We start from the raw sequence: 24,555 nt of genomic DNA on the forward strand, positions 1-24,555 counted from the left end.
GGTTGCTCAGGCTATCGAAGGAGAAGGTGGATCAAGTCAACTTGCTGAACTCAAAGCTGTTCAGCTAGCCCTGGACATTGCTGAGAGAGAGGAATGGCCAAGGCTCTATCTTTATACTGATTCGTGGATGGTAGCCAATGCTCTGTGGGGCTGGCTGGAAAGGTGGAAAAAGGCCAACTGGCAGCGTAAGGGAAAACCAATCTGGGCTGCTGAGGAATGGAAAGAAATTGCCGCTCGGTTGGAGAACCTACCTGTGAAAGTCCGCCACGTAGATGCCCACATCCCCAAGAGCCGGGCTAATGAGGAACATCGAAACAACGAACAGGTAGATCAGGCAGCAAAAATAGAGGTGTCGAAGATAGACTTAGATTGGCAACATAAGGGGGAGTTGTTCCTAGCTCGATGGGCCCACGATGCCTCAGGTCATCAAGGTAGAGATGCCACCTATAGGTGGGCACGAGACCGAGGAGTAGATTTAACCAAAGACAGTATTTCTCAGGTTATCCATGACTGTGAAACGTGTGCTGCCATCAAGCACGCCAAGAGAGTGAAGCCCCTGTGGTATGGTGGGCGGTGGTCCAAGTACAAGTATGGGGAGGCCTGGCAGATCGACTACATCACACTGCCCCAGACACGCCAAGGCAAGCGCTACGTGCTGACCATGGTGGAAGCCACCACGGGATGGTTGGAGACCCACCCTGTGCCTCACGCCACTGCCCGGAACACCATCCTGGGCCTGGAAAAGCAAGTGCTGTGGAGACATGGAACCCCTGAGAGAATTGAGTCGGACAATGGGACCCATTTCAAGAACGGCCTTATCAACACCTGGGCCAGGGAACATGGTATTGAATGGATATACCATATCCCCTACCATGCACCAGCTGCCGGGAAAGTTGAACGGTGCAATGGACTACTCAAGACTACCCTGAAGGCACTTGGTGGGGGGACTTTTAGAAATTGGGAGATGAACTTAGCAAAGGCCACCTGGATGGTCAACACCAGAGGGTCTATCAATCGAGCTGGTCCTGCCCAGTCTGAACCCCTGCACACTGTAGATGGAGATAAAGTCCCTGTTGTACACATGAAAGGTATTTTAGGAAAGACTGTTTGGATTACTCCCACCTCAGGCAAAGACAAACCCATCCGTGGAATTGTTTTTGCTCAAGGACCTGGTTACACTTGGTGGGTAATGCAGAAAGATGGAGAAAGCCGTTGTGTACCACAGGGAAACCTAGTCTTAAGTGAGAACTGTGTGTAAGGATTCATTGTGATGCAGATGGAAATAGAATAAGGGGTGGATTATGTTCTGGATTGCAAGGCAGGATGTATTCTATTACCATCTGTATGGCAGTTGTCTAGGTGTTAAGTGGGCAATTTCCCCTTATCTCTCTCCCTGCGAGATCACAATCACTCCTCCCTCAGCAGGGGGCATCCCGTGATAAGAGGCTATTGAATGTCACTGCATGGCTGATAAGAACTGTAACATCCCATTGTGAGATGCTCCGCCCAGAGGGAGGAGCCGAGCATTGCTATCCAGATATAATCAGGAGATTCTGACACACCAGCACAGCTTCTCCACTGGATTCACCAGAGGAACAGCAGCTGCTTCTTCTTCCACGGATCTGCGGAGGAAGAATCACCCTTTTTCTACAGGACCCCCTGCTCCAACAGAACCACACCTGACACCTCAGGAGGACTGCAGCCACTTTTCCAACTGGACTGCTGCCAGCACCCTGACCAACAGGGTGTCAGGTTGAGTTCTGACTCTGTCATTTTAGTGTACTGCATTGTTTTTATTTTATCATTTTATGGTTTTTCCCCCCCTTCCCTATTAAAGAACTGTTATTTCCTGCCCCCGTATTTTTTTTGCCTGAGAGCCCCTTAATTTAAAATTCATAGCAATTTGGAGGGGTGGGGAGGGTTTGCATTCTCCATTTCAGGGGAAGCTCCTGCCTTCTTTAGCAGGCACCTGTCTTATCCAAACCAAGACAAATGGCTACAGGGTAACCAAATGAGCATTGTAATTACATTCCCTTAATGTGCACCATAATGCTCTGGGCTCCAAATGATCTGCTATACCTTTGGAATAACCATTAAGGTTTCTATCAAAAATGACCACATTTCAGCCATTCTCTTAGTGCACTGATAAATGTTATATCTACTGCACTTTTTCTGACACTGACTTGTATTATTCCTTTGGTTTTCCTTTTCTTATTCTTTCAATTTTTGTGGTCTTGGCAGTTTGTGTCAAAGGAACACAGTATCAGATAGGATAGGACATGACCACCTTCAATTCAACGTGCAGGATGCATTGGCACCCAGCCTTTACTAACAAGAAAATCACAGCAAAGCACAAGGAGATACAAACCTGTTAAATTAAAAGGAGGAAATCTATTTCTCCTTGGAGAGAGAAAAAAGGAAAAAGATACTAATTGCATTGTGGAGGTATTTTATGGAGCTTGTACAGTTGGTCTTACTAGAAACTGATTGTACCTGTTATATATTTAAACATATTTATTTTACAAAATATGATTCTGCCTATCAGAGCATAGTGTTGAAGTATTTACACTAAAGAGGTATTCCATAAAAATTCATGTCCAGCAAACATGTAGAGATCTAGCAGTAATTAAATCTCCAAAAGTGGCTATCCTCCTTCTTCTGTGTAAGAACAAGTGTGTTCTTTCTGGATTGCAATCAATAGCAGGTCACCTGATTATACACCTTATTAGGTCTTACATAGTAGTGTGAGCCACTGGAGGGTGACATGTGAACAAATAGATATTGCTTGATCAGATCTTTTCAAGAAACACACCTTACAGGAGAGAGAAAAACAGTTAGTGTGTGTTATAGGTTACCGATTTACAGTTTACATCATAAATCAATGTCTGATTATTTTAATGCAAAATGTTTTTTAGCTTCATTTTATTGCATTAATGGTTTCAATAACACACTATAATTTTCTCAGATGAAGAGGTGATTGGACAGCTCTTACAGAAATTTTTAATTACTGTCATTAGTGGCTGCAATATTTTTTTCCTATGGATCTAAGATGTGTTACTGCATTGTACTGTGGGTACTCTGTGGCTACAAGAATCCAAACTCTCCCTTTCCTCCTAAATGTTTGCATCTATAAACACGTGTCACTGTGCCAGTCTCATCACAACAAATACTAGCATCACACATTAATTAACTCATGTATTCACATGCTATTTTAGGCAGGTGTGGTGGTACATCTCCACCCTTGGGCCATACTGTGATTTCAGAAATACTCATTAAGCCTTGGCCTTGACAAGCCCCACCTGGGCTAAGCTCTTCTTGAGCTTATCAGAAACACTGCCTGCTTGTAGGAATTTATGCTTTCTAGTGAGGCTGTTTTTTAACAAACAGCCTTGAAAACTGATTATTCTTGCCTGAATAAAAATCCAAGTGGAACAAGATTTTTGTCACCACACTTTTAAAGAAAATTACCCACCCAAATTTTGGCCAGGATGGAAAATTACTGTGACTAAAGCCAACTCTTTTGTGACCCTCTAAAGAGCAGTCCTAAGTGAGACCCTTTGAGCCCTCCTGGGCTGCAGCACCTCCCCCTGAGGTGCCTCTCAGAGCCAGCCAACTCTCATGTTTGCCATACCTGGGGACCACTGCTGATCCAACAGTGGAGCCTGGGCTACCCCCATTCCTCAAGACTCAACCCTTTGCCCACTGAGAAGATGCAGAGAGAAAGATGTGAGTACTTTGATGAATTCAAAGGGAATTTTTCAAATGTATATACCTCGTATGTAGTCCTTTGGGTCTGTGTGTGAGTAGGCTATAGTAAAATGTACTATGAATGTTGTTCTCCTAGATTCTTAAGTACTTTAAATTTGTAAGTAAGTTAGGCCTATTACTGAGTTACTGTTATGCTAATTCTATAAGAATCTTTTGTTAAATTGCTTACATTAAGCTGTCAATTAAGTGCTGTTAAGTTTAAGTGCCATTAAATCTTTTAGGCCAAAACCATTTTTCAAGTATGGGGCTAAGTTTGGCAAGGAAGTCCATTCTGAACCTTGTGACTCGATGGGAGGGTGTCCCTTATTCTTTTTTATCCTTACTCTTTCTCAGCCTTACCCTTTTTCCAGGTAGGTAATTTTTGGTTGATTTTAGTTTTAGATTGATTTTAGACTTCAGTATAATTTTTCCCTGTGTGCTCTAACCATCTAGTAAGTAGCAGAGTAAAACATTGCCAGTGAACTTTGTCATGCTTTCACCTTTGTATTAAACATACTTTGGCTGATACCTCTGCCAGGGATTCTTTGAGTGCCCTAAAACACTCATTCATGACAGCAAGTAAAAATGTATTGCTTCAATTAAAAAATAAAAAAAAAAGGGGGAAAGGAGCATAAAGAGTGTTGAGTGTAGTTAAGATAGGAAGTGTGTAGGAGAGCCAGGGACAGGGCAGCAGGAGTCCTGCCTCCAGAGAAAGAAGCTGTGCTACAATGCCAACAGCCAAAATCCGTGGGGTGACACTGAGGACAGCACTTGTCCTTTGTCCCAGCAGACCAAAGGTCACACCTATTGTTTCTGACAATGGAGCTATTGTTGGAGGTCCATGTTCTTGCTGCTGCTTGAAGCTCCTAACATGTAAACAACTTTGCTTCCCCCCAGATAAATGCAGAAAGTGTTGCACACTCAATCTACTGCATTTCCCTCCATGATTCCAGCCTATTCCCCTAGCAGGTCTTCCAAGGGCTGCTACCACTTAGTGACAGCTCATTTCAAAGACAGATGAGACCATAACAGATTATTTTCTTGAAAACACCTGATAAAATACTCCAGATGATCTTTGCTCTGAGGGAAGAGCTTGCTGGTAGCACAAGACAGGCTATGCAGGACCCTGACTGGGGGATTGAACAGGCAGGGATGTTTTCCTCCACTCACATTAGCCCAATTTAAATGTGGCTGAAAATGCAATGTTCACCTTTGAGTTCAGCTTTGCATGTCTTCAGCTACTGTTAATAGCTAGATGAAAGACAGTTGTGCTGCCTGTGCCTTGACAAACACAGAAAAACTTTTTCCATCATGGTAAATCTGGTAAGTTTGTTGTGTCCATCCACCCAGGGCACCTGGGCCCTGCAGGGCAGAGCAGGAGCATGCAGGCCATGAAGGTGAAAATAGGGGAAATCACAATGCCACAGGTCACAACAACCATCTCCTGAGTTACACACCTTCATTTTCTGGTACCCTTGCTGTGTGCTGTAGGAAGGGAAGCCACTGCCCTTCACATACATCCCATTTCTCTTTTCCCTGTCCTGAGCTCTTCTTCTGAGTCATCTGTAAAATATGTGAGCTGATATACAAAATTTTCAATAAAATAATTATTTTTCACATATTAAAAAAAACCTGACAACACAGTTTATGAAATGTCCTGTCTGGATTCCCCCCAAAGTCTCTGCTCTGGCCAATTAATTTGAAAGCCATTTGACTACATATGCAGTTTGAAGATTTGAAGAATGCATTAGGCATTAAATGGACAAGTAACTGCCGTCTGAAGTTCTGCTTTAGCTAGTGCCATCAGCACTCCATAACATTTCATATGATGCTCTTGAAAGCTGTGAAGGTTGACTACTTCTCTAGCAAAATTCTGATAATTGTGATTCAAGATATTAAGGGCTTTTACTGTTCATAAACTGAATCTCTCCTTCCATGTAAGTAATCTAGTATTTGTAGATTTCCTTTTCTGAAAGAAGTAAAAGTACATCAAATTTCAAAAAACATTCCCCCTCTTCCCAACGGAGCTGTCTTGTCTGGAAGCCAGGTGGGTGGCAATCCTCCACTAATGTGGTTTAGAGGAATAGAGCGTGGTCTGGTCTCTGGAGAACTGGTTTAGTTCATCTGCTTTTGTGTGTGCTGAGAGGCCAGCAGGGCAGGTAAGTCTGTAATTATGGGCTTATTGAAAATGGAGATTCTTTTACACGACAGGTTGCAGCACGTGCAGGAAGAATAATGCCCACAGAAAATAGAACACCTCCGTGAGGGCTCTTGTACCCTATTGTGCTGTAGGCTATTTACAGGCTTTGGCTCAGAGATGATTCCTGGTTTGCCTTACACGGGCACAGGTTTGCACGGCCCGCGGCCTCCTCCCTCCCGCTGATTGCAGCGGGACTCGCTGCTGCCAGGGAGGCACCTGGAAATGCTGGGCAGCAACAGTTGCACTGTGTCGAGCCCTGCTCCAACCGCAGCATAAACAGAGGATTATAGCAAACACCAGGGCCACAAATCCCATACAGCTTCTTCAGGGCTTCTCCCGTTACCATTGCTGCCAAATACCACGTAGCAGTTATTTTGCTGTGTTTAACGGCTGTACTTGATTGAATGTGCTATTATACATGTTACCAAAAATGGTTTAAAATGACTGATCTATTTTCTTCTGGCCTGTCTTCAAATAGTATTGTGATTGCAGAGGGCAAGGCAGCCAACTTCTTTGTAAAATTCTGTTGAACTGCTGTTACCCGAGGAGCAGCGGCGTCACCCCGAGTCTCACTCCTAGCGCTGATCCGCGGGGCCCTGGTGAGTGGTTCCCTTTCCCCGCGGGACTCCGGGCAGCCTGCGCGCTGCGGGCGAGTGTTCTGACACAGTGCGCTCGTCCCACGCCGCTTGGCAGGCGCTGCTGGGTGCGGGCATTGCTGGGGGCAGCCAGCACACAGACCCTTGGCTTTATTTCGTGCAGAAGCTTCACAGCCCTTGAAAAGTGGCAGGTTTAGGGAGTTTATTTCAGAGTGAAGCCAACCTAGGTTTGGAATATAAAATTATTTAAAACAAAAAAAGGAGAGCTAGAAACTAAGGAGGCTTCCCAGCCAGCCCCGCTTAGGCACGAGTGACCGCGGGCATAGCCCCCGGCCCCCGCCCCCCTTCTGCAGCCGATTCCCGCCACGTTCCGCCCGGGAGCTTTTCGCGCCACAGGGCCAGGCCCTTGCAGCTCCACAAAACCTACACCGCGAAAAAAAAAAAAAAAAGAAAGTAAAAAAAAGGGGACCTCCCCACTGGCTCCTTCGGGGACATCTCGGGAGACCTGATGAGCACCTTAGCAGGGGTGGGTGGGCGCAGGGGAGCCTGCCGGGTGCCTGACCCCGCGGGGATGTGCGCTGCATCTGCCAGGACGCGGGCGGCAACGCGGGAAAGGCGCCGCCGGCCCCGCCCCCCGAGGTCCCGCCAGTTTGGCGCGAACCTTCAGTTCCAGCGCCCGTCCGCCGCCGCCAGCATGGCCCCGCCGCGCCCGCAGGTGAGCGCTGCCCGCCGTAGGGCCGCGGGAGAGGTCGCTGCTGCTACTGGGGGGGGGGGGGGGGGGGGGGAGGCTGTGGCGCTTGCCGCCGCTCCCGTGGCGCTCCGGGGTGTTGCGAACTTCGGCAAGCCGAAATAAGCCGCCCTGCGGAAGGGTGGTGGGGTCGGGTGGGGGGGGGGGCGGTCTTTAGTTTGGGTCTCCCAGGGAGAGCGACGTCGGTGCAGCCCCACCACTCACACCGGCAGCTCCGGGGCTCCTGGCCCTCCGCGGTGCTCGGGCGCCCCGTGCATGGCGGTGCCCTTGCCCGCCTAAGTGGGGTGGAGAGCTCGGCTTGAGAGCCACGCTCTGCGGGGAGCCGGCGGCCCGGAACCATGCACACATCGCCCCCGCCTCGCCGAGGGCGCGGGGCCGGTCGTGGGGCGGTGTTGTGGGGAGCGGCCTCGCGCGGCGGGGACGGGACGGGCAAGAAGGAGCACAGGGGTCGGCCCGGCCGCGTGTGTGCGGGGCGGCTCCATTTTAGCGGGAGGTGGGAGAGGTGCTGGCCGGCACGGGGGTGTTTGCGAGCCCCTGGCTAGCCCGGGTCGCCTGGGCTAGGCGGCTCCGCGCCTGGGCTCCCCCCCCCGCCACCGGTGCGGCCGGCCCGGCTCATTGGCCCCGACTGCGCTCCCCCTCAGCCGCGGCGGGCGGCACCACAAACCGCCCCTGTTGTGTCTGGGGCCGGCCGGGCCGCGGTTCGGTGCTCGGCGGAACTGTGAAGGAAAAGCCGCGAGCAGAGCGGTACTGAGGAGAGGACAGAGGGCTCCAGGTCGGCCCGGGTAGCGGCCGCTTACGCCCTGTGGGTCCGGCGCTTGGCCCGGCCGGTGAGCCCGTGAAGCGCCCCCGCCCATAACCGGGCAGCACCTCAGTGGGGGTGCTGCTCCCCGGCCTCCCCGCCAGCCAGCCTCGGGGGGTGAAATGGGTCACTGCCGGTAGAAACATTTCCTGGGAAAGGAAAACCTGAAGCCCATTAAAAAAGTCTTCTAAATCGGTGGCCCAAATGAACAAAACAGCAAGCTGCTTTGTCTAGAACGGTTGTTTCAAATCTGTGGGTAGGATTCTTTGGCCCTTCCATAAGAGCTGCAGAGTGTTTGGTGTTTGCCTCAAACTGCAAGTAATAAGTGAATCAAAGTAGATTTCTTGGTACTTTTCGTGTACTTGCACTTTTTTCCATCACTGGCTGTGATGACTGGTGAATGGCATGATTTATGTGCTTATTTCTACTTGACTGTTTGTGTAAAAGAGTATTCTTAAATACTGAATGAAACTCATCTGTAACAATGATCAGAACTGTATCAGAGTAAAAACTATTGTCATTCCAAACGTTAAGATTTATTTCAAAGCTGATGTTTGTTTTCTGACTTGCATTCAAGGTTGTTAAACATCCTAAAATGTTCAAACTTCCTAAGCTTCAGTATAAAGATATTCTCAGAAGCTGCTGTGCTGCAGTAGGTCTCTTCTTAATGGTGTTGCCGTTGTCCTTTTGTAGCGTCGTTCAGGAAGGAGAAACTTCACAACCTTTCGGAATACGAAACTGATTCCCATGGAAACATCCTCATCCTCTGATGACAGTTGTGACAGTTTTGGTTCTGATAATTTTGCATATACAGTAAGTACCATACAAGAACAAATAAGATCATATGTGCTGGACCTAGTAATGATTGCAAAAATGTAAAGCTAGTAATGTAAGACTACTTGCTCTGCTTATGTTTTTGTGCAGTAGTTATAAACCTGTGCTATATGCTGTGATTTCATTTCACTCTTTACTTGTGCATCTAGGTGGTAATTGTTGGAAATAGATTAGCTATCAGTTCTGGCCTTTGATATGTCACCTAACCTAATGTACCTGGTAATTTACAACTGGGGTTCTAAAACCCCTTGTGAAATGTCTTAACTTTTTTTTTTCTTTATTAAAAAGCTATTTGCTTGTACTACATGTATAAATGTTAAAAATTTTCTGTACAACTTAAAGGATGTTTTCTTTTTGTAGAAATGCAAATTTAGGTCAGATATTAAAGAAGAACTGGCAAAAATTTTTCATGAAGCCTCTGATGATGAATCTTTCTGTGGCTTTTCAGAAAATGAGGTTCAAGATGCATTGGTAAGACAGTTGCTTTTTGTTTGCTATTTTATATTTAAATTCTTACACATTCTTAATTGGAGAATAATGCCAGCTTCAGCCTGAAGTTCACTGTTTCAGAAGCATTTAGTAAACGGTCCAAGTAGCCAAAGTTTAGTTTTCTTTTTGTCTCCAGGAAAAGCACTCAAGATATGGAGCTTTAAAAATCTGCCATATGTATTTTGAAATATACCTCTGAAAACTGTCCTTGCTGGATGTTACTCTGTTGGAGTCTAACATTTCTGGTTTCCTCAATATGAAATGTTGGGCTAGCCCAGGGACTCCAGCAAGCCTCAGAAAAATTCCTGTGTGTCTTGACATGCAGTCAGACCTCCACTCTGGCAGTGTAACAGGGAGTGCTGTGCATCTTTCAACAGTAGAGAAATACTCATAACAGGGAGTGCTGTGCATCTTTCAACAGTAGAGAAATACTCATAGGTGGTGAAATCTGCCTTCCTGCTTTTCCTTGACATCAGTTTTATTGCTTAAAAAGATCAATAGTTGATATTCAGAACAGAAACTGAAGTAGTACCACATTTGGCAAAACCAGGTTCGTCATGACTTCAGCACATGCTGAGAAATTACTAGAAAAGAAAAATGACTAATTGGAAGAAATGACATCTGAGTTAAAACACAGTTGTAAAGAGAGTAAGTAGGAGACAAAACTGGAGTAAATAAATACAAAAAAAGTCAGTAGCTTCACATAATGTACAACCAGAATCACATATCTGCTTAATAAAAACCCTGTGTAAATAAAAATGGCCATTTGATGTCCATTCTTACTGCTGATCAAAGTAAGACTGTCTTGTTGTGTCTAAATAGAAAAATCAAAGCCTATTGCATAATGAGCTTTTAACTAAATTATGTCCTCACTGAACCATTGGTTCTTAGGAAATTTGTAAGCAAGGCATCAGAATTTGAAGATCAGAAAATACTGTGATTTTATTAGTAATTATTTCATTGGTTGGCTCTAGAAGGAAGTGTCCTTTTTTTTATCATTGATATGGTGAGATGACTGTACTTGACAGATTACAGAATTGGGTTTGACCTTGTGCAGACAACTGCATAGTGGAGTGGCTTTTTTTACAGCCAAATGTAGCAAAATGTAGCAAAATCGAGCCCTTTAAAAGGCAGTTCTCTTTTTCATACCATACACACAAACTGTTTTTGCTATTAGACCTACAGTGAGAGCTAAGACTGCTGCAAATACTACACTCCCTTTTCTGGTGTGTTTGGCACGACCATGTGGGTGTCCCTGAGAGGTTTGTATCCCTTGTCTCTTTTCCTCCCACTCCAAAACACACTAGGACTGTATGTCTGGAATTCAGCAAGATAGCCTCTCAAACTACTCCTAGACAAAATGTTGTCCACTGTATTTAGCTGCAGCTCTCCTGTATTTACATGCTTCCATTTTGGTTTGTTGACAGAAATTGGAATCAGATTCAGATGAGAATGATGCAAGTGCTGAAAGTGAGATCGATCAGAGACGGCAGAAATGCTCTGTTCCTCTGAAAGTAGCCATGAAGTTTCCACCTCGAAGATCAGAGAGGAGGAAGGGTGGCATGGAACCTGTTCCTGAAACACCGATGCCTGCTCTAGATTCAGACTCTGACACTGAAGAAAATGGTGCTATGTTTTTAGAAAAAAGAGCTTTAAACATAAAGGAAAACAAAGCAATGGCAAGTACTCTATGTCTTTCTGTGGACTCTCCCTTTCCCCCCCCGCTTCCTTTCAGCTCTTGGGGGACCTCTGTTTAAATTCACTGTAATGGGAATTATGTGAATGCATTAAGATGAATTTGCATTCCTAAAATATAAATCTGATACTTTGTATTTACTGGCATATGAAAATCCATAGGCTGTAAGCCTAACGACATAATAAGTTTTGAGCATTTCCAAATTACTTGCAGTCACTAAAACATAAATAAGACATAAATGCAAAGAGTTGAAGAATGACTGCATTTCCTATAAGTAATTGTACTTTTAGCCAATTGCCCTAGTAGTCTGTAATAGCACATAAATACCCTTTTAAAGCTCTGCTTCATTTTTCTCTCTCTTGTTAGCTTGCAAAACTAATGGCTGAGTTGCAAAATGTTTCTGGTATCTTTGGTGGGAGAAAATCGTTGCCAGCTGTCAGTCATGTGAGTATAAACTTACTGGATTTGCATTCAGATTTCTAAGAGTCAAATTCTGACATTTCAAAGCAGGATTCTCAATGTAAAAACTTAATAAACTGTGCAAATCAAAGTCCAGTTAGAATTTTATTGCTTCCTAAAATGAGTATCCTCATTGTGTAATTCTCTTTTGATTTGCCATGGTACAAAGCAGAACAGATTAATTTATGAAGGTTAAGTGTCTCCACAGGCCAATAAAACCAAACAAGGTGCTGTGTAAATACGTGTTTATACAAAGGCTGGAGATAAGGGAGGGCAGCTCAGACCTGAATATTCTGTGAGTTTGGAGCCTTGAAAAACACCTGGCATTTAGCCTAACTTTTAAGAAGATTGGGTTGTGAATCAGCAGTGTAATGAATTTCACTGCTGATGTATTTGTAATTTGGGTGAAGATTAGAAGAACGCTGAAAATTGCAGCTCCTCATAGACAAGGGTTCTGCTGCTTTTGACTATTTTTCAGTGACTGGCAGAATGCCTAACGTGAACTTGCTTAGGATCTTCTTACCTTTGGTTTTCTGACTGGGACAGGGATAGACATGTCTTAGGGAAAGATGAGAGGAAGGCATCTTTAGGGGAGGAATTCAGTATAGGGTCAGGAGCTATCTGTGTTTTCACCTGTTTCACTTGGGGCTTTTAAACATTAGCAGGGACCAAAGCGACTTCCAAGGCGTTCACTGCCCAAATGTGCCTTGAGGAGGAACCCAGACCGGAGTTCTCGGCCTCACACAAGGTCCAGGTCCTTGATTGAAGGTCCTCCTACTCTTGTACCAGAAGAGGAAGAAGATGACCCATACATCTTGGTGAGAAGAAGGAAGATGTCTGATGAATACCTGGAGGTATGATGAAGATCGAGTTCTCCTGTTGTAGGTTGTGAGGGTGGTTTTGTATGAAGGTTTCCCTTCAAGAAAATAGTGATTCATAGAGTTGATGAGGTTTATCAGTATGCCATGGCCTTAGAAGAATTAAAAAAAAAAAACCAAAACATTTTGTATGTGCTCTCCATTTCCCCTTCATTGTCCTTGAAAAACCACTTCCTCTTGCACTCCAGCAGGAGTGAAGCAAGATCAGTAGCATCACTGCACCCTCAGGGGGACAGATAAGTAAAGGTGCTAAAGTTGCATCCATATGATTCGTCTGTACAAAGTTCTGTTATCTCTTACTTAAGTATTTGATGGGTGTTTGAGATTTCAGCCTTGCTGTGAAGATCCTCACTTTTGTAGAGTTTTTGCTGAAACTAATACTGCAAGTATTGTGTCTTTGCTGTTCAGCATGAAGCCCGTACTCCCAGGAGGGGTCACCGTGGTGCCATGGCTTTTCCACACGTCGTGCGCCCAGTTGAGGACATAACAGCAGAAGAGCTGGATAATATCTGTGTATCTGCAAGAGAAAAAGTATATAACAGGGCCATGGTAAGTATGTTCCAGCTTTGTGAAATGTGTACTTAGTGAAGGATTTTTATTTTGTAATTCTGTGTTCATGTTTTAGCATCAGATAGGGTACACTCCCTCTCACTGGGAGAGAGGATGTGATTTTTGGGAGAAATACGTCTGAGATCTTGAAGTGTCCCTTCTTATTTTTGCCTGAATTTGTAGAATGGCCTTTAACAAGGCAATTAGCTTGGTTTCACTCTGGAACAACTGTAATATCTAAGTGATACCAGCCAGGCAAATTACCAGATGACCAGACACTGAAGATGCAGTGTCGAAACAGTCTTGGTTCATACTTGCAAGGTGGCTTTCTATTTTGGGATAAGCACTGCTAGCTGCCGAAGAGATTTTGTTCAGTGCTTTTTTTTCCCTTATCTAAAATGCCATGTTAAATGTCTCATTTGTTTTTCCTGTGTTCTAGGGATCCACCTGTCATCAGTGTCGCCAAAAAACCATAGACACCAAGACAACTTGCCGTAACCCTGACTGCGTAGGAGTGCGGGGCCAGTTCTGTGGGCCCTGCCTCCGCAACAGATACGGGGAGGATGTCAGAACAGCACTGCTGGACCCGGTAGGACAGTGCTCACTGCTGGCTGTTTGTGCTTGTCTTCCCCAGCCAGGGGTATTGGTCGCTGGCAGCAGTGGTTTTAACAGCTCCTTACAGTGCTGCAGTACATCATGTGTACTCCCGGCTTGATTAACCCTGAATCACAGAACTGTGTTGTGTAGAACTTGTTGTATTTACTACTTCTGTAGTTTTAATTGCAGGAGTAAAGTATGAGAACAGAGCAGCAGCCAAAATATTCTTGTGTTTGAGCATCAAAATAGTGTTCTCTTTATTATTATCTCTGCATTAGTGCTTAATGCCCTAGGGAAAGGAACTGTATTGTGGGCAAAGTGCTGCTGCTATGGGCTGTGATGTGGGAGTTAAAACAGTGGAATGCTTCCTGCAGTTATGTGCAAGGCAGGCAATGGAGAGCTTAATCCCCTGCAGACTGAGGAATGTGTACTCTCCTACTGGTTTAGATGACTTTTTGCAGAACTCCGTGTATAGCCGGGCACTCTCCTAAGTTGTGAGTGTGAGTTATATCTGGCACAGCATCTCAGCTTAAAAGGGCTTCTTGTCGTCTCTCTTCTGTGTAGACATGGAGGTGCCCCCCATGTCGTGGAATCTGCAACTGTAGCTTCTGCAGACAGCGAGATGGCCGATGTGCCACAGGTGTCCTGGTCTATCTGGCCAAGTACCACGGCTTTGACAATGTCCATGCCTACTTGAAAAGGTGAGTGTGCCATTGTGTCAGTGATGTGGTTGCATTAAGGGGGATAAGCATCTCCAAAGTGGGAGCGAAAAGATGTCCACATTCTAGTTCAACAGGTAAATCTGAAGATTACTCTGTGTTGCCTCCAGAATCTGAGATTTTGCCCCATGATTTTTCTGATACACTGAATGTTACCTGAAATGAGTGATATATTCACTCTCCCTTTTAGCTCTCAACCTCAGTGTGTATTGTCAGGGCTTCCACTAATTGGTCCAAAGAGTTTTCAGTGTTTTGCTACAAGCTGACTCATGTTTTTACTTGTCTTTCAGTCTGAAACAAGAACTTGGAATGGAAGACTGAAGCTGTGACTGCCTTTAAATTACATATTCTTTCACCAACATAATGTTATTGCCTGCAATGAATTGTTAAATCAAATGAGATTACAAAGTGCCTTCTCTGCTTCCCTTTCCTTTTGGGTAAAAAAGGATAAAAACTTTTCATTTATTTCAGTATAAATCATACTTGGGAAAGCTGTTTAATGCAGGTCTTCACCCACAGGCCATTGTTTTCTCTTTAGACAACTTTGCAAATCAGATAGCATCAGTCCTTTTTAAATTCTTTTTTTTTCTTCCTGAAAGGAGATGGGCCTTTAAGCCATCAGTTTCACTCATACAGCAATCTATGCTGCAGGTTTACTTATCCTCCAAAATTGGTTACAAAAAGATAGAGATGTTCTGAAAACTTGGGGTGGTTTTCTCCACAGAACAAAGCACACAACTTCTGCAGTACAGGCACTTCATGATCAAATGGAATTGTAGAATTCTCTGAAACAACAGCATGGTCTTAAGTTTAAAAAGGAAGCTCTGTTAAGTCGCAGCTGAGCAGTCTCCAAGCACTAATATTTGGTTTTATAGATTTCTAAAAGTTCACACTTTCAGAAATCTATAAAATAATTTCAAGGGAGATTCTCTGAATTAAAAAATGTGGTTTGACGTTTGCTATGGCACTTTGTGTTTTTGCTCAGATGGGAGAAGGCCACTGCTGAAAGCTTCCACAGCACTAGCATTGCCTACTGGTGACAGTGATGGGAATGTACTGGTATACATTGTGTAGTGACCACTGTCTAAAACAGAATGTTCCATGTGTTAAATTACTGTCTTGGTGTACTCTCTTTTCCCTGTTGCTGCTGCAGCTGCAGAACTGCTTTGCAGAGTCAGCAGTGGTCCTGGGGAAGAGGGATACCTCCAGACCAGGGCTTGGTCAAGTAGAGGGGTGGCAGTTCGTGTGGCTGTTGGCCATCATTGAGTGGAGGAAAGGTGGTAACTTGTTTAATTTGCTTATCAGGAAAACAGGCAATGAATGTTTCTGGCTCTTTGTGATTGTGGGAGGTTCTTTCACATGACATTTGTGAAATGTAAGTACAGCAGAAACAGAGCTGAAGAATTCTGATACGCCGAGCACATAGGGGTCTCCTGTACTCTGTTGTAAAAAAGAAGGTGCTGTGAAAGTTACATCCAGAGAACCATAAAGCATGTAAATGTGCTTAGTTTTGTTATGGAAACTACTGTGTAAGCTTTGTATAAGATTTAGAATGTAATGCTATAAATAATGTACAATTGAATAGTAGAAGAAGCACCATGGGTTTACACTTCTGTGCCTGTGCAGTATTTGCACTGTGTGTATACAAAATGATCCACAGTTCATACCTTTCTGGGAATTGCATCAGTGTGTGTGTGGGAGGGGAGGAGAGAGGAATTTAGAAACAACAGATATTTATGTCTGAGACTTGCAGTTCTGTTTCGTAAATCATCTCTCCTATTGAAAATCTCTTGTCCTCTCTTTGTCTGTTTTTATAGTGTGAATAGCTGTGCAATCTGAGATGTGGAGAGTGCTCTTCCCTCTAGGTACATTTTGTGAAGAAGGAACTCATTTTAGAAATACATGTTCTGACAGATAAAAGTGGTTGGGTTTTTTTTTTCCTCCTAATTGCTTGGCTTGCCTTCTGATTGCTAGAGTGTGAAAGTACTGTGCTAAAAGCAGACCCTTGTGTTATATTACAGAGACTGCTGTATTTAGATTTCCTCCGATCTACACTGTTCTGTACAAAATTCTTTATTTTGAAAATAAAAATTTTCAGTTTTAGAATATTTTTGTCTCTGAACTGGTTTTAAAGAGCCTGTTAGAGCTGTACTTCTCTTTTACCACTTTCAGGTGAACTTACACTGTGAAGTTAAGGACTTGGTTGTTCCCATCATACCTGGGGGATCAGTGGGACTTTGACATCTTATCATCTCTGGCCCTGTGTTCCTGAATCAGGCTTGCTCTGATATTCATGCTGCTTGGAGTGAAATGTTCAGTACCTGGTGACTAAGTGGTGATGGTCAAAATACAGAGTGCTTAGTTCAGGCTTAGTAGAGGCTCTAGGCTGATGTGCTGTGTGCTTTACCCTTCTGCTTTTTCTCTACTTTTTTTTTAAACCAGATGCTTACATCCTGAATTGACAAGGATGAGGATTAAATTTTGGACATGAGTCGGAGTAATGTGTCTGCCATTTAACTTTACTTATTTATTTATTCTTTTACAAACAAGCTCTTAAGTAGCCTCTCAGGAGCTCTTTCCTGGAGCAGAGAATTACCTGAGGGGCCTTGATTTTATGCTGATAGTGAAGACACTTGTGCTGCTTTTCTGCCCTGGGTCTAGAGACAGGAGTTGCATGAGGCTGTGGCAGAAGGTTGCACAAAAAGCTGTAACCTTGTGTAGTGAGAGGAAATGGGAAAGAAGTGATCCAGCAGAGTGACTGAGCTGTCCCAGATACTCTTTACTGGTAAAATCCTCACCTTGTTAATCTCACCTAAAAGCTGTCTTCAGATGTGCCTGTCATCACACTGCTTGTGATGTGAGAATAAATTCATATTTATGTTTGTTTAATGTGATGATTTTGAGGTGTCTCAATACACCACTTTCCCCAAGCCCCTCTACCACAGTCACTTAAGTGCTGTTGATGTGGACCTGAAATATAGTTTTAACAAGCTCATGATTTATAAGTGCAGTGAATGAGCAGCAGTTTAGGAAACTGGAGAGGAAAAGGTCCTGTCTGCTTTAAAAACCAAAGATGCATGGAAATAGGGTATCACAGTGTAAGGAAGAACAAAAGAATGAAGCTTGTCTGTGAGGTAGAATGACTACTCATTTATAATTAAAAAAGGCTGCACGAGTTGACATTTTCTCACTACTCAGCTTTAGAGCCAGGTGATCTTGTGCATAGGTCTGAAAAAACTTTTTTAACCTGATATAATAATTTATAATGAATATATATACAGATTAAATTGGTCATAACTTCCTTATTATCAGAAGATTTTCTTAGGCTGGTATATACTAATATATATGTTGTTTGCTTTTTCCCCATTCCACTTGCTTTTCAATTAAGCCAAACATTGAAGCATTAGGTCTCTTCAAATCTTGAGAAAAAAATTTTGTCTTCCTTAACAATTAAACTTTTTTTCATTATATGTAAGTTAAAAAACCAGCATGGCAGTATGGCAGTGTTGCTTCACAGACTGAAGCATACAAGTAAACATTGCAGAGCAGCATGCTTGGCTGCTTAAGCAGTTATATTAGTGTAGGGATTGGAATTTTAGCTGTGGAAAGTACACCTGTTCCTTCCTAGCCTCATGTGTTGATACACCTTCATTTTGTTTGCCAGCAACCTAAAAATACATTTTGAAGAGAAAAGCACAGAGATGATGGCAACATACCAAAGCATCATCATAATTTCATTTGCTTAGGTAGGCAAATGAAATGAAAAAGGGCAAAATGGTGGCATCTGGTTAAAGAATGACTTGAAGTGTTTCAGGGTGAGGGAACTCAGCTGACTTTGAAACCATCTGTAATACACTGTGCATCTGAAACTTTTGCCAAGAGTCACCCACTGACCTCTGCTGGCATCATCCAGTTTGTTCTCTTCAGCCTTTTTGTGAGTGCAAAAAAATCTCCCCACTTTTGCATGGCTAATGGTGTGAGCTAGTGGGGAGATTTTGGAAACACTGCCTACTCTTCTTTCATGGTCTTTGCCTCTAAAGCAAGTGAGTAAAAAGATAAAACCTGTCAAATAGAGGCTGGCCAGTCTATGGGATCCTAAACAGCAGCACCCAGATAATGCTGGGCTGTTGTAGATACACGTGAGTGCATGGGCTGCAAATGCCAAAGAGAGGATGGCACTACACTTGCATGACTGGGTCTCACTGTTCTTCCAAAGAATGAGCCTGGGTCTCCTAAAGACCCCACTAGCCCTTTGGACCTGGAAAATGGTAGGGGAATTGTATGTTTGAACTCAAAAATGTAATGATCAGTGCTAGAGGTAGGAGTCCTTAAAATGGAAAATGAGAGGGGAACTGGGAATCCTATTGTGACTGATAGAAGAAGTTGTGGATATTGAATCTGTATGAAAATATATCTAGAGCACAGAGATGCAGTCATATTAAACCAGCTCTTTTTGCTGTTTGGTACAAGCTTTCTCCCAGCTAGAATTGATCTAGCTCTTGAAAGGGTGGCAGAAAATTCTGTTATGTAAAAAAAATAAACCAGAAGTCATGGTATGATCAGGGTGGGGTAAGAAGGCATTGCATCTGTCTCTGTTCATAGTACTTTAGTTGTTCTTGTACTGATCACTTGGGCCAGAAAAAAAATCAGTTGAAGCATAGCTCCAGCTGTGTTCAAACCTACTGGTACAGTCTTTCCCTTGGAATATGTTTACAGGCAAAACTTATATCTACTCCTGAAAGCAGATATAAAATGTTACTGAAATTACAGATTTGTGTTTGGACTCAAACTAGCATTATATCCTTTCCTGTCTCTTAATGTAACTGCAGGCACAGAGGATGAACTTACGTGCTGGCCTGTGTCAAGAGGTGTAAATAACAGAAGCCTATGGCAACCATCCTCATTCTCTTTTAATCACATACCAATAACAAAGCAACCCTACCAGCACTCCTTTTGGCCTTCCCTTACCTCTTTTTAGCTTGAATATCCATGTAAAAATGCTATGTTTGTGAATTGCTATATAAGCTTCACAACTGACTGACACTAGGACTGAGGGTGAGAGGTCTCCCACAAATAAAAATTGTTATTATTTGTGTTTGCAGAGATTAGCAGTTGTCTCCTCTCTGGATATCCAAAAAAACTCCTGTTTGAAAGTAATGAAAGACTGGAAAGACTATAATGAATATTTAAACATTTTAGACATGAGAGAAATTTAGATGGTTTGTATTTTATTATATAGCCAAAATAAAACAAGTTCAGTCAGGGTCCACCATTTTGTTTAACACCTTGGAAGTTCACCATTTTTAGATGTGCCCTAAAGTTCCAGATATAGAGGCTTAGCAATGTTCCTACTCAAATGTGAATGAACACAGGCACTCTTATCTTACATGATCCTCTTCTTATATTGCTTATTAGCAGAATTTAGCAGTAGGAAAGACTCTATTTCTTAGTGCTTTTGTGCTGTGGTTTTTTTTTTTTTTTTTTTTTTTTGTGTGTTGTTGGGTGTGTTGGGGGGTTGGTTTTGGTTTTGGGTATTTCTTTTTGAGGCTAGTTGTAATGTGAATACAAGTGATAACAGTGAATCATCAGGAAAAAAAAACCCTTTGGAAATAAGCCAGAGTCAAATTCTTTTCTCGTGCTCTGTTCAATCTGCTTCCTCTTTAAAAGAAAACTTTCACATTAGCAGAAAAATAAATGCTTAGCCAGAGTTCTTTTTGTGTCCCTTTCAGCAGGGAGAAGGGAATGAGTGTGCTGAGCTCAATGCCCATGCTGGCTTCCTCCTGCCGTGGAGAGTTAACACTCTAAAGCTTTTTCTTCCCCCTTTATTTCTCTTTCCATTTAATTCTTATGAAAAAGTTGTGATGTTACAATTTTAGTATTGGAAACCAAGCACAGAGTTTTGTTGAGAGGAACTGAAATGCTTTGATGTAATCCTAGTTTTTTTCTGGGAGAAGTAACTTCTAGTTTTTAAATGGTTGGTGTGGCTAGAAAACTGCATTGGTATTACAAAGCTCTGAAAAGCACCTCCAGTAAATAAAAATATACCTGTGTATAGGATGTCTATGTGCCCATGACAGAATACAGAGACTGTGTTCTGTCAAAACCTTCTGGCATGATCTCAAACAAGTCACTTTTCCTGTAGTTGCAAGACCAAAACCCCATTCACTAAGATAGCTAAAACCTGCTTTGGAAAATAATTAACACTTGAATGTTCTTAATGTGAGTACAATTAATTTTCATCAAGGCATGCAGACTTACCCACAGCAAGGAATTTTGCTTTTTTTTTTTTTCCTGGGTACCTACAGCACAGGTGTGTGTAGCACAGGCTGAAGACACACACCCTTTCTGCTTGCAAACAGAGTTAGTTTATTTCTTTGACATACTCAGTAGCAAGTATATTACGCACTATTTCTTTGGTATACTCACTAGTAAGTGTATTTTACATTATAGCTGATGCACAGGAGTTGAGAGTATTGTAGTCTCTTAGGTACCATTGGTTTTATTCCCACCTGTTTTTCTAGTTTCTAAAATCTCATGTCCAGCATTTAAAATCTATTTTTCTTTCCAGTTCTGAAGAAAAGTTATGAATGAGATGAACAGTTTGGCTGATGTCAGGCTTAACTAACTTGCTAATTAAGCTTGACTGCTGAAATGTAGCTTCTGTTTTCCCCTGCACAGAGACCACATTATACTTTTTACTTATTGGGATCCACAAGGAGATGTTTTTCCTGCCATAACTGAGTTTCCTGATACCTAGTGCAACAGCTGGCCTTGCTGAGCTCCCTTGCACCTCCCAGTGAGTCACAGTGTGTTTTATAATATGCAAGAAGATGTGGATTTGGTAAATGGCAAACCACTTACAAGCCTAAACCATGTTGACCTTTTCAATCAGAAAACAGTTGCTGCAGCCAGAAGAGGTACTAGAGGTGTCAGACCAGGGTACTGTTGCTAGTGCTTTTGCCTGTACTGAGCTCTGCAGTGCTGCAATGAGTGTGGTTTTGAGACATGGAACACCAAAAATAGAAAGTGGGGAGAGAATCTGTCTTGTGGTTGCTCTTCATTGCAAAGATCATTCAGCAGCTGCTGCCAGCTCCCACCACTGGTGACATGAGGCAGGTTATGCTTTGTTTGACAGCCTGTCTGGAAGCACAGGTATTTTTCAGCCATTGTTGGTAAGAATGAGGTTCCTTCACATCTGTCACAAGAGAAACCTGGGTATAAGAAACCTTATGAGAGCAAATGTTAAGTGTCCTGAAGTAGAAATGTTGTTAAGTGAAGCAGCAGCTAAAGTGGATCTGAGTCCTGAGGCCCTGTGTAAATTGCCTGTGGTTTACTTGGAGGCCACGTGTGTGTGCTGGTGAGAGCCAGAGAGCTGTTCTGGTGAGACACACTTACAGCTTGGTAACTGCACTGTGCTCAGCTTGGAGGCAGTGTCTGTGTGCTGGTGAGAGCCAGAGAGCTGTTCTGGTGAGTTACAGCTTGGTAACTGCACTGTGCTCAGCTTGGAGGCAGTGTCTGTGTGCTGGTGAGAGCCAGAGAGCTGTTCTGGTGAGTTACAGCTTGGTAACTGCACTGTGCTCAGCTTGGAGGCAGTGTCTTATAGCACAGGCCAGCAGTGCTATTTATTGATGTAGATAAATTTACTTTAAAATTATTTAGGTAGTGCTTTAGCTAGGGAGTTAGATCTATCTAATATGGTACAGTATAGCTGGAGGTGCAGAAAACATTCTTACATGACAAAAATGCAAAGGGTTTCCTCCTGGTCCTGAGCTCCTCTGATGCCTTTTGTTATAGCTCACTGCTTTGTTACAGTTTCATGTGCTACAGTCTGCAATTGCTGAAAAAAAGGAGTACATGATGCTGGAAAGTAAATATAATTTGTAGCCTTGGTTTGAACTATAGGTTCATGTTCAGCATATTGTATATTTCTTTATTTTTCTTGAACCTGTTAGAAGAATGTTCCATCTGAGCAGTTGCTCTAAAAGCAAATGAAACATCAGGCATCAATGTTTGTTCATGTGTTAGTTCTCTGAGCTAAAATGCTTTGTTGTATCCTGCTAATAAATCCTAAATTTTTTTGATATCACAGACTTACACATCAGAGACTCCAGACTAGAGCAGGCTGCTTTCTTGAGGGCTAGGAGAGACATTGGAGTGCTCCTTAACCTCCAGACAAACCCTTTATCTTCATTAACATGCATTCTTTCACTTTTTGGAACAGATACCCCAAATTCTGTTTTGCCATCTGCTCTACAGCAATTGAGGTTTCAGAGGATTGGCTATTTATTACTTAATAGCCATGGATAGAAATACAGTAAATTCTTTACAAAATAAAAATCAATACTCGCTGACATACTGCATATTGAGGAAAATAATTGTTTATGGCACACAGCTTAAGCTGTTCTGGTAATCACGTTGAAAAATACAATATTTATTCATTAGATCAAATTTAATGAGGCCTCCTGGCAGTAATTATAAAAATTACTGTAGCAGTAAATTACTAATGAGTTGTGATGTGCTTCCTACCTGTGAGGAAGGACTGGGGGTTGAAAGAATTGATATCCAGACAACACTAGGGAGGGTGAGATCTTGAGGCTAGGAGTCAAGCTCACAGCAGCGCAGAAGTTGTTCACTGCACTGGAATGGTTAAACTAAAAAAAAAAGAGGAAAAAAATAGTTGGAAAAAATAAGAGGAAAAAATAGTTGAGAGACTAATAATCACTTTAAATTGTAGCCCTACGTTTGTTTCCAAACCGACACCTATAGGCAAGGGAACAATGTTATCAATGGGAGGAACAGACTTCTGTGCATCGCCTTGCTACAGACGCAGCTGAAGTGACCTAATTTACTGTAGTAGATCTTAGGCTGGGAGCAGCTTCTTGCTTTCCAGTTGTTATAAAGTTCCATGCAAAACACAGCAAAGAGGACAATGTTTTCTTAGTGCCCTTAAATCTTCAGAAGAGTAACCTAAGATGTGGAGCTAAGACAAAGGTTTAAATCCCCCACCAGCCTGCTTTCAGGCAGGGGAGTTTGACCCGGATTTCTTTCTTCTGAGACAAAGCTTTAAGGAATGCAGAGGCTTTTGGTAGCAAATGGTACACAGTATGAATAACACCAGGGCATAAAGGTGTAAAAATGGTGCCAGTTCTATCAAAGTCCAGGTTGCTGCTGAGCACGGGGTGTTGCTGCAGTAGCAGAGGCTGGCTAGAGAAAGGGGTTCTGCTGCATGCCAAAATGAATGCAAAAATGAACTGGCATATAATTATATTTCTATCTGTAGCTTTTAAAGGTGCCGTAGATGTGACAGGTGGTCTTTGGTATTGTAAAACCCAATTAAATTGGCTAGCTTTTAGCAATTTCTTTTGCAAAAATCTTTTTTAAAAGATTTTTTAAAATCTTTTGCTGCAAAAGATTGATTCTGGATTGAAACATCTACCCAAAATCAAATGGAAAAAGGCTGTGCGTTTTTCTCTCTCATGGCACAGAACTGCTCTTAAAGACACTGTCGAGGCTTTAAAAGGAGTGGGGAAAGCTAGCATGACTTATTTACTCACTATTTTGGTGTGTTGTACTAAAAGGAGCCACTAGGCATGGATACTTCCACACACTCTTACACATTGTGAAGTCAAAGGGGGAGAGAAGTGTGTCCACTCACCCTGTAGTCATCTTCCAAAATCCTTGAAAGGAGCAGAAATGCAGGTCCCTTGGACACAGGGATGCAGAGATGCTGGCTTTTGTGGAGCTAGGGGTTTCTTAAGCTGAAAGAGCCCCTAAGAGTCAAGCATTACAGTACTGAGCCCAAAACCCTTTGTGGCTTAAGCCTCACACCTAAAAGATTGTATACACTGAAAATACATACAAAGCCTTGGGCAAGCTAGGAAATGAACAGCAACCTGCCAGCATACAGCAGCATTATTTTTGCAGTTTCCATACTTTCAAGACAAGGGTACATCTTTTTTTCCCCCTCTAAAAAGCAGAGATTTGCAGTGGTTTGCAGTGGTTTGGCTAATTCACATTACCTGATTCTTGTTATTGAAATAAGGCAAGAAGAGCTTTTGCCATGATGCAATTACAAAAAGACGTCTCTCAGCCACCCAGAAATTAACCTTATTTAACTTCATTGCCACTAAATCCACAGTCCTACTCTGTCTGTGCTGTTATGTCACACTGCAGAGAAAAACCATCTGGTTTAGGCTGTGAAGAGGGTATCTCTGCTGCTCGAGTGCTGAGTTCTTTTCCTAGCG

At 43.0% G+C, this 24,555-nt stretch overlaps 1 protein-coding gene across 3 annotated transcripts; it reads left to right on the forward strand.

Moving 5' to 3' along the window:
* The first annotated feature begins 2,937 nt into the window (after positions 1 to 2,937).
* Positions 2,938 to 16,419, forward strand: CDCA7 (cell division cycle associated 7). 3 transcript variants are annotated; one of them, XM_059853131.1, is made up of 10 exons: positions 2,938 to 6,546; positions 8,784 to 8,903; positions 9,285 to 9,395; positions 10,841 to 11,092; positions 11,476 to 11,553; positions 12,231 to 12,422; positions 12,855 to 12,995; positions 13,435 to 13,584; positions 14,157 to 14,293; positions 14,602 to 16,419. In XM_059853131.1, exons 2-10 carry the CDS (start codon positions 8,838 to 8,840, stop codon positions 14,630 to 14,632), a joined length of 1,158 nt encoding a protein of 385 aa, XP_059709114.1. In that variant the 5' UTR covers positions 2,938 to 6,546; positions 8,784 to 8,837; the 3' UTR covers positions 14,633 to 16,419. The 3 variants fall into 3 exon arrangements, with proteins under 3 accessions (XP_059709114.1, XP_059709112.1, XP_059709113.1); XM_059853129.1 differs by lacking the exon at positions 2,938 to 6,546 and adding an exon at positions 7,175 to 7,258; XM_059853130.1 differs by lacking the exon at positions 2,938 to 6,546 and adding an exon at positions 7,175 to 7,258 and having other exon boundaries at positions 12,234 to 12,422.
* The last annotated feature ends 8,136 nt before the right edge of the window (positions 16,420 to 24,555 follow it).

This window comes from Haemorhous mexicanus, chromosome 8 (genome assembly GCF_027477595.1).
Source record: "Haemorhous mexicanus isolate bHaeMex1 chromosome 8, bHaeMex1.pri, whole genome shotgun sequence".
Taxonomy (NCBI): Eukaryota; Metazoa; Chordata; class Aves; order Passeriformes; family Fringillidae; genus Haemorhous; species Haemorhous mexicanus.